Source organism: Belonocnema kinseyi, chromosome 4, assembly GCF_010883055.1.
Source record: "Belonocnema kinseyi isolate 2016_QV_RU_SX_M_011 chromosome 4, B_treatae_v1, whole genome shotgun sequence".
NCBI lineage: Eukaryota > Metazoa > Arthropoda > Insecta > Hymenoptera > Cynipidae > Belonocnema > Belonocnema kinseyi.
The window spans coordinates 93,182,480-93,192,362 of record NC_046660.1 but is presented as its reverse complement, the minus strand read 5'-3'; the positions used below and the strand labels follow the sequence as shown (position 1 = coordinate 93,192,362).

Sequence of the window (9,883 nt, the reverse complement as noted above, 5' to 3'; positions counted from 1 at the left end):
CACCTAATAACTTATCTGGATTCGCGCCTGCTTTCAATTCGAAATTATTGTTTCCAATCTTTGAAGAGCTCTCGATTTTAAAAAAATTGTTTTGGTAAAAGATTTTTTAATTCCTTATATTTTTAATGCGAGGATATAAAAATCCAGAGATTTGCTACTAGTTTGAAAAATAATTTGCAAATCGAAGTTCCAACGTGAACTTCATGCATTGTTTCAATATTTTATTTTAATAGCTGTCATGGCTGTCAATGACACATTTCTCAAATTTTTCAAGTTGCAAAATTATTGCTGAATAAGTTTTGAAGCTGTGACAACTAAAATTCTAGTTTTTAAATATTCCCAGAAAAATGTGCACCTCGCATAAAATCGGTGACATACTCTCTTCCACTGCCTTACACGAAAATAATGAGTCTCGTTCAGAAAATCCTTCCAACTCCGACAACAAATTCGCCATCATGGCAAGCTCAATTCACGAATTCTTAGATTATATTTACAGCCTATTTGCGAGGCTCGACAGCGAAATCTTCAAACTCGTTTTTCAGGCAGAAAATTACAACGATGTCGGAGATCTTTATGCTGCTCTTATTCTTACAATCATATGGCTCGCAGTTTTCACTTTGAATAACAGTGACTGGTTCCATGAGGTATTTTGAATCATTTAAGTGCAATGAAACCCTTTTTTGACTGATATAATTGCTTTAAATACTATAATTTGGTATAATAACTCCATTTTGCTAAGACTAATACTATTTATTAGGATTAATATTAAATCATATTTTAGGATTTGCAAGTATTTAACCCATAATGACTGTACGTACATTTTTCAATTTTGAAAGCTTCATATCTGAAATTGGTCATTTGTTCAAAACATTTTGATCATTATCTACTTGCAGTAGCTGTCGTGCGGGGAAATCATGATTTTTAAATTTGTTGACTAGTTTTTTTTTCTTTTTAAAATTCTTTTTTAATGATTTCAGGCTTTAAAAATTAATTACCAAAAAGTGGATGCGGCAACATTGTATGAGAATTTGTTCTATAAATCATCTAGCTCTCATTAAATAAAAGTCCATCATTTTTATCAACTTGACAGGATGTTATCAGAAAAAACGATTTGTTTATAAAGAAAAGTTTTTCAATAATTAATTTGTGCAAGTTTAAATTATTTTCCTGAAAAATAATCTTTTCTCTCTTCAACGATACCATTAATAATAAATTTGCAATTCTTGAAAATAAAATTAAATACCTTTTTCCGACACATGTTTACCCGCACAACTGATTTCAAATGGAATTTGTTCAATTTTTAAAGCTCCGCATTATAAAATGTGTTGCTGTGCACACGATGAGTTTTTAACATAATTTTGCTCTAGAGATGTTGAACATTCGGTATTGAAACATCTGGATCTAAATATTTATATTCGAAGGCCTTTCAGAATTTTTTGCTATGCTGTTCGTTTTTTTTGTGGTTTCAAAACCCACTTTCAAATTTAATTCAGATTCGTTTTCAGCGACCAAGAAAAACCCCAGAAAACGAATTTGCAAAAATTTTGGATTTACGGAAAAAATGTGACTAAATTGATTAAAGAAAAATTGTCAAGAAACTCGCTTTAACCTTAACATTTAAAAACCATCGTAAAAAATATGAAAATGTAGCGATGTTAACTTAAAAAAATACGTGTCTCCTTATTTTCCACGTATAGAAACATATTTCATTGGTAAGCCAATCCTGATCATGTCACTCGCCGGTCATATAATTTGAAATGGAATTACAATCTAATAAAGAAATTTAAATGCCTGATAGAAAAATCATTTGAATTGTATATGTTTTAAATTCAAAACTGGTTTAATTTTGTGTATTTTGAATAATTGAAAACTAAAATTTTTTAGTTTTTAGAGACTTAAAAGAAAACTATTTATATTGTACAGGATAGTTATTCAAAATTTCAAAAAATTTGTAATTACATTGATCATTTGAAATAGAGGTGGGCAGTCGTTTATTAGGAGTTTTAATACAAACTTAGAACCGCTAGAAACATTGGATATTTTGAAATAAAAAAATCTATGTAACGGACAACATAGCCGGCTTGATTTCCTTGAATTGCTAAAATGTTCAAAATAAAATTTATTCCTTCTTTGGGAGAAAAATGAATCCAAAAGTCAAGTCAAATCTCCAAAATGGGATTTAATAAGATATTCGAATTTTAAACATTCGAACAAAACACTGCACACCTCTAATTTTAAATTTCTTCAAAATTTGAGATCAATTAAAGAAATCGAATATCCGAAATCAATTGTTTCTCGAAAATTGACTCGTCTGAATTCACTTAGAATGTGATAACTGTCATCCTAAAATGATTAGAAAATCTTCGCCGTGAAAAATTTGCCAAATTTGATCCAAAATTAATGTTCGGTCGCTCCGATCCGAAAAGGGGCCCGGGGGCAAATTGTTGAGCAAAGAGAGAACCTCGTCAGTATGCGAGGTAGTAGTAGCATATACAATGTCTTCGATCAATTCTCGGATTTTGTCAAGGGGATAATATGCTGGTTTTGGGACACCCTCGAGCTATTTATGGACATCTTGCTGGAATTCTTCACACGTACACTGGAGCTGATAATTGTCCTGATGAACCTAATATTTCAGGTGGTCTGTTTTTTTCGAGATCTCTGCATCGAAGCGATGCACACATTTGCGAATGTCTTTCAGGGCATTGTCAATGTCATTGGCAGCATCACATGTGACGATGTGGAGGATTTTGCATCAGCATGCATCGTCGTTCTACTTTGGATCGGAGCAGTCAAAATAATTTTCAGCATTTTCAATAAGGTTTTTAGATTTTCTCAATTATTTTATCAGCGCAGAAACAAGCGTCCCTTCTAGTATGTTAATGTGGCTGTTTTAATCCCAGGAAAAAATCTCCGGTAATTTCAATTTAAAATTTCGAATTGCTAGAGCCGAATTTTTTTTATTTGAAATTTTCAAAACTAAACTGTAATTAAACTGGAAATTTTTAAATCTTTCGAATTTTTTATCAATGTTTTTAAATATTCCACTAAAACTAATTTTCAAAATTAAAAATTATTTTTAATCTCCTCAGGAATCTAAGAAATTTCTCTTTTATCTTTTCAAATTTTTATACATTAAAAAAATATATTTTGGAAGTCTTAAAATCCCTCAAAAAATATCTTAACTCTTTAAAAAATTGAAAAGTTTATAATTTTTTATTTCAAAATAATTAAAAACCTGCAGTTTGTTTTAAATTTTCTGAAATATTTTCAATTTTTTATAGTTTTTGGAATTTTCAGAACTCTTAAAGCCCTTTTTAAATTAATCGAATTTTTCCTAAAATTTGCTTTAAAATTCTGCAAAATATTAATAAAATTACACCAAAATCTACCATATTGTTTTTTGACAATTTCGAAAATACTAGAAATTAATTTTTTCAAATAAAAAATCATTTAAAATTTTGCCAGGAATCTGAATAAAATTCTTGAATATCTTTTGCCTCTCAAAAACTTTAAAAAACTTAACAATTTTATTTCAAAATCATTAAAAATGTACATTTTGTTATAAGCTTATTAAAATATTTTAATTTTTTTGATTTTTTTTCAAAATTTTTAGAACTTTTAAATATCTAACAAATTATTAGAATTTTTCCTATTTTTTATCCTACAAAATTATAAAAAATTGCATTAAAATCTTTTAGATTCTTTTTAGAAAATTTCAGACATTTTTTAAGTCCTTTTGAATGTTATCTTAAAATTAATTTTTCAAAATAAAAAATCATAAATTTTTTTTCTAGGAATCTTAAGAAAATTTGTTTGAAACCTCTCGAAATCCTTTGAAATCTTCAAATTTTTTTATGAATTTGTTTAAATATTTTCAATCCTTAAATTACAAATGAAATTTTTCAGAACTTTGATCTATCTTTTAAAATGATTCCAATTTTTCTTAAAATTTATCAATATTGTCTTGAAATTCATTTTTTTATATTTTGAAATCTTTTCAAGTTATAAATGTTTAAAAATCTTTTCAAGATTTAAATATTTTGAAAACTTTTCAAGTTTTAAATGTTTTTTAAACTTCTAAATATTACTTGCTTGAACTTATTTAATTTTTTTTTAATTAATAATTGTTTAATTATTATTTATAAATCAAAAATCAGCACTTTCACCAAAACATCGAAAATTTTTATTTTTAAAATTGAGCATTTAGTTATAAGGTTCGGATTTTAAATTTAGCACTCTGAAATTTTAAGGAATAAACACGGCATTTTATTTTAAATAATTCAGCTTCAATTTTTTAAATATAATGACATATTTTTAATAAACAACCAAATATGGCTAAATATTTTTAAAAAATTGGTTTAATCAAAACCTTTTAAAATTGATAGAGTTAAAAATGAAATATTTTTGACTGATATAATATTTGAATTAGATTTAAAATTGAATAAAAGTGTTTAATTCTGAATCTACTAATTTGAAATTATTTTCGATATTTAAATAGTTTATAAAGTTTCAATCAAACGTTTAAATTGATTTCACTACAATTTTAAAGGTTAAAATCGATAAACTGTTTAATTTTGAACAGATTCAGAATTAATTCATTTATATTCAAAATTGATCAATTTAAAACGTTTTTCATCAAAAGTTATAAAATTATCCTTCAAATTTTTAAATTGTTTAAGTTCAAAATGTACGAAAAAAATGTATTGTAAAAGATTTCAGAAATAGGAATTGTAAACTGAATGATTCCATCATTTAAAAAGTTAACAATTGAACTTCACATGAAAAAAAAGTTATATATTGTATCATGTGCTATGTTTGTAATATTTGTAAGTAATTTGATTAATTTTTCTTCTAAAATGTTATAAAATTTTCGGTAAAAAAATAAAAGCTCTATTATTTCAGAAAAAAAATATAAATACTTGTAACCCACAGAAGAATACTTATTAATAACATAGATTGGAATAAATTTTCAATTTTGTACCTTCAGCAGTTTCGAAGTTTTGAAAATTTTGAAATAAAAATATAATATCTAGATATTAACTTATTTTAGTTGAATAAAATTTGAAAAGTTATGGAGCTATTCTATTTCTTTGGGTGTATAATGTTTTTGAATGGAATGCACTGTACTGATATTTCTCTGAGTGAGATACAAGGTTGTGAAAAATTCAAGCTCTTTTTAAGTTTAAAGTCTTCAACAACGTAATATTGGATTTTTGTGTAAACGAATCCTGATTTTTTAGCAACCTCGAGCGAAGCGAGGGCTGGGAGCCTATAAGCGTTCTCGTAATCATCTCACGCTATACTGAAGTCTGTAATTGCTTCATCCCAAAACGAAGACTGCGGCGCAAAAACCAGGTAACTCACACGATACATTTATCAAAGGAAGACTATAATCCTGCACACATTCCACAGCGTTATCTGGTTTTTGAGCCGAGTTTCTCAGAGTACTTTTCATCAATATTCCAAATTCAAAATAAAATTATCATCGATCTGGAAATGGTTTTCCTATATTCTCTCGACCAAAAGAATTCTCTAAAAATGAGTTATTTCAAGATAAACTAAATTATTATGGAATTAAAAACTAGTTTTTACGTAAAATCCAATTCCCTAATAAATTTTAATTCAGCCAATGATTTATTTTCAAAACAAACCACTCTGGTATTGTTTTGATTACTGTCCTAATACTAGTGATGCGTTTTTATAAAATCTGAGTTCACTTAATTTACTGAATTAATTAATTTTCTATAAGATAAATTTATTAATACAATTTATATAAGAACCATTTCCAGATAAAACTGCATACCTGTTATAATTTGCTTGCTCATTCTGCGATTCTGGCTCAGAAAATTAATTGCACATCAACTCGAACGAGAAATAATAACACAAGCACTCACAACACAACACTAGGCACAAGAACACATTTTTCCAATATTAATTTTCTCTTTCTACTAATGTTCACACACGCCCGGTTCGTATAAGTAAAAACAACAGCACCTCTCGGTCGCTCGGTGTCGACACTAATCTATAATCGCTATTAATTATTATCTAAGTTCCACTGTAACGATTCCTTTAGAAATCTGGATTCAATTCGTTCAATCCATATGCCATAACGGATCCAATGACGGGGATGGTGCCAGGATCTAACGTTGGTATCAAACTCGAAGAAAGTTGCGCTCCAAGGAGAGGAGCGAGAAGAAGAGGAATGCCTAGACGACGTGGAAGACGACGCTTTAATTCACCTTGTCAATGACGTCAGAGGTTAATCAAAATGTTATTAGAAGAATAAATAAGCTAAATGCTTCACGGATCTCCTCTAAGTGCGGCTGAGCCAACTTTAATTGCAAGGACCTTGTATAAGGGATTTTCTGACTGACTATAGGGAACATCCATTAATAATTACTGGACGTTGCTTTCTTAAATTTCTAAAAAATTTGACACCCTCTTCCCCCCTGTTTAAGGATTTGTAAGATTTTGATCCTCTTCCACATTATTCTCATACGCAAGATTCAATTAAATCAATTATTTTCACAATTAACGAGATTTTAACTCTTTTTAATGGATTATGACGTATTTTCAAAGAATTACAAAATTCTTATGAAATTTAACGATTATTTAAAATTTTTAAGAACTTCATGAGATTTGAGAGAATTTAAAAATATCTATAAGGATTAAAAAAGTTTTAAGGTACTTAAAAATTATTTCAAATGATTGTGAGAGGTTTCGAAAATTTCAGAAGATTTTGAAAGATTTCAAGAGTTTCAAGAAATTGGCTAGTACAATTTCAGATCAATTTGAGGTGACCGCGAAAGAGAGTCGCCAAAATAGGCTGTTTTTAGCCTATTTTTTGGACCTCGCTAGCGACCTGGGGAAAAAATATAAAAATATATTATTGGTATCAAATTACTCGTCATTGAAACCCAAAGTGAGCATCGCTTTTCGTTTTTAGAAAATTTACAAAATTACCCCTATTTAGGGGTAGAGAAGACCCCCATCAATTAAAAAAATAGAAAATAACACTAATTATAAAATAATTTTTCACACAACCCCTTATCAATCAAGAAAATACGTGATTTTACTTTTATAAGGTTTATTTTATATAAAAATTATTTTATAATTAGTGGTATTTCCTATTTTTGGGAGATATTCTCAATCCCTAAATAGGGGTAATTTTTTGTAATTAAAAAAAACGAAAAGCGATGCGCATTTCGAAGAGTCTTAAAGGGGTTTCGATAATTTCAAAGTATTTCCACGGCTTTTAGAGGATTTCGTAATATTTTAAAAGATTTAACGGAACTTCAAACTGTCTGAATTTGAATAAGTTACCATTTTTACTGAATTCAATCAGTGATTAAATTCTAGCTATGAATCAGTTACTCTTTAATGATAAATGGGTGAAATTTACCAACTCATCAGTAAAAATAACTGATCCATAAATAGAATTAAGTCACTTATTGACATTAGTAAAAATTTTAACTGATATAAATTTGGAGGGAAGGATTTTTGAATATTTCAAAGGATTTTCATGTAGTTTTTATGAGGTTTTAAGGAATTTTAATAGATTTCTAAATAAGTCTTTGGATTTCATGCGATAACAAAGCATTTTCATGCATTTATGAAGGATTTCCGTGGATTTTTATAATATATAGAAAATTTGAAGAGATGTCAAAGACATTTAAAGAACCTACAGAAATATTAACAAGTTTCAATGATTTAGAAATTTTAAACGGTTTTAATGGATTGTATTTTACTATAAGGAATTTGAAGAGATTCAGGAAGATTTCCACGTATTTGGAAGATTACAATGAATTTGACATTCGAAACTTTTGAAATATTTCACGAAATTTAAATAGTTTTAATTGATTTTAAGGGATTTTCACAGGTTTTAAAGGGTTTTAGGTTTAAAAAAATCTCTACATGATTTAGAAAATGTTAAAGGGAATAAAGATGCCCCCCCCCCCCCTCCAGTAATGAATCGTACGATTTTTAGGACAAACAAATTCATCGGAATCTGCTTGAAAAAAGTCGATTTTTATGTTTAATACAAAAAAATTAATTGTACATTAATTACTTATATTTGTAAAGGCACTAGACTGGCAATCTGAACACCTGGTTTCAGTATTTTAAAAATAATGTTCTAAGAACAACAACAAAAATAGAAACTAATATCTAGTATAATTATTTATTAGCTATTGTATAAAAAATGTTTTCTTATTGAATTGACACAATTTCTTATGGAATCTAAAAAGTTCACCAATAAAATCGTACACTGAAGTTTCAAATTTTTGAAAAATTGATCATTTATAGTACAAAATAATTTTTAGTGAAAACTACGATTTTTTTGAATGAATGCTTTTTGTATTCAACCTAAGAATTCACTAAGAAGGGCTCGATGGATTTTTTGTTTGTTTTTGGTTTTAAAATGTGCGTGGAATAACAGAATCAATCGCAAAATCCCGCAGAAAGGACCTTATAATTAAAATTTGCTTCAGTGTCGCTGTGCCTCCTGCTACAAATAATATGTTAAAAAGTGAATCTTTTAGTTTAGTATCACTGCTTTGTTCAATTAATTCGTTTCTCACTTTCAATTTTTCTTTATAATTCCAAGGAGTCATTTTTATTTCTGAACAATAGATCCTTTTTTATTTATTTATTTAATAAAAAATGTCAGCAAAGTGCTGCAAGCGCTTGTTCATAAAAAAATAATTAAAAACCAGATTTTAAATATTAATCAAATTTTTATCATGAACGGCCTTTATTTACATTTTCGATGCTTAATCATTTTAATTCGTTTTATTCAAACATAGATGTTTAAAAAACGTTGAATACGACTGCGTTTTATGGAATTCTAAAATAAGATACATTGAAGGATCAAAATGAAAGTACACTTAAAAGAACGATCTAAATTTAAATTCTCTTTCAGCCCTCATTCCAACGAAAGTCAAGAGCTTTAATTAGCGAACAAGTTCTGTGAAACATGTCTCCGTCCGATGTAAAACGTCTTTTGTATTTAAAACTGTTTTGTGAAAGTTTCATCCTCGTCTTTTCATTTTTACGACTCTTTCATTATTTTCTAGTAAATTACATTACTTAACCGATTCTATTCTGGAAAAAAAGTCTACAACTGATATACAACGTATATTCATTTATTTATAACAAGGTGTAAAGAAGAATATCAAATATAAATACGCAATTTAGCTTACTGCTATTATATACAGAATTAAATAATTACCCTCATTACGGATCAAATTTTCATTTACATTCTCAAAAGTATTACCGAAATATTCAATATTCATAAAAAATATATGAACCTTGAAAAGTTGATTCGTAACGAAGCTTGACTGTTTCAACATTTTCGTTGTTGCATTGTTTATTTTGCTGCTAGAAAACAAGTTTCTAACTTACAATCGATTAAAGAATAAGTTACCTACATTTTTTCGTACTTTAAATTAAAATATGAAGACTGAAGTAGACATAGCTGCACGAGGAATTAGTATTCACCCTGTTTTACTGCGTAAATTTGAAAAAAAATAGCTACCTAATCTCGCGATATATAGTAACTTCAGCAGAAATTCGTTTTACTGAAATTCCTGAATTTTTATATATAAAATTCTATATTTAGTACAAAATTACAGTCATCACAGTACCTATTGTCGTCAAAAAAGGTGAATAGGTGACATTTTTTCTAAAATAGGTGGCAAATAGGTGATAAACAAATGTTAAATAAGACAAATAAATAAGTTTTAATTTGTTGTAAACCTGGAGATGACCAGAAACTTTGTTCATCGATTAAAACGGTCACCCTGAAAAATGGAGCATTTACATTTCCACTGAGAACTAATTTTCAATTTTAAAAAAAAATTATTTTTTTACAAAACCATTT

At 27.8% G+C, this 9,883-nt stretch overlaps 2 protein-coding genes across 5 annotated transcripts in view; one reads left to right on the top strand and one right to left on the bottom strand.

The window, feature by feature from the left end:
* LOC117171935 (protein neuralized) overlaps nucleotides 1–6,235 on the bottom strand; it is a 176,837-nt gene extending 170,602 nt beyond the window's left edge. Inside the window, exon 1 of the mRNA XM_033359606.1 lies at nucleotides 5,807–6,235. Within this exon, the coding sequence (XP_033215497.1) occupies nucleotides 5,807–5,828 (22 nt within the window). The 5' untranslated portion in view covers nucleotides 5,829–6,235. The remainder of the gene's footprint in view (nucleotides 1–5,806) is intronic.
* Nucleotides 222–9,033, top strand: LOC117171936. Of its 4 annotated transcripts, none has more exons than XM_033359610.1 (4): nucleotides 222–644; nucleotides 5,244–5,358; nucleotides 6,077–6,261; nucleotides 8,924–9,033. In XM_033359610.1, exons 1-3 carry the CDS (start codon nucleotides 640–642, stop codon nucleotides 6,251–6,253), a joined length of 297 nt encoding a protein of 98 aa, XP_033215501.1. In that variant the 5' UTR covers nucleotides 222–639; the 3' UTR covers nucleotides 6,254–6,261; nucleotides 8,924–9,033. The 4 variants fall into 4 exon arrangements, with proteins under 4 accessions (XP_033215501.1, XP_033215499.1, XP_033215498.1 ...); XM_033359608.1 differs by lacking the exon at nucleotides 8,924–9,033 and adding an exon at nucleotides 2,639–2,821 and having other exon boundaries at nucleotides 6,077–6,191; XM_033359607.1 differs by lacking the exon at nucleotides 5,244–5,358 and adding an exon at nucleotides 2,639–2,821 and having other exon boundaries at nucleotides 225–644.
* The last annotated feature ends 850 nt before the right edge of the window (nucleotides 9,034–9,883 follow it).

Excerpts from the sequence above, each read along its gene's own strand:
- LOC117171936 (XM_033359607.1), top strand. The coding sequence starts at position 348 with ATGTGCACCTCGCATAAAATCGGTGACATACTCTCTTCCACTGCCTTA. Across the intron at positions 645-2,638 it reads ACAGTGACTGGTTCCATGAG|GTGGTCTGTTTTTTTCGAGA; the intron begins GTATTTTGAATC and ends CTAATATTTCAG. Across the intron at positions 2,822-6,076 it reads TTTTCAGCATTTTCAATAAG|AAATCTGGATTCAATTCGTT; the intron begins GTTTTTAGATTT and ends CGATTCCTTTAG.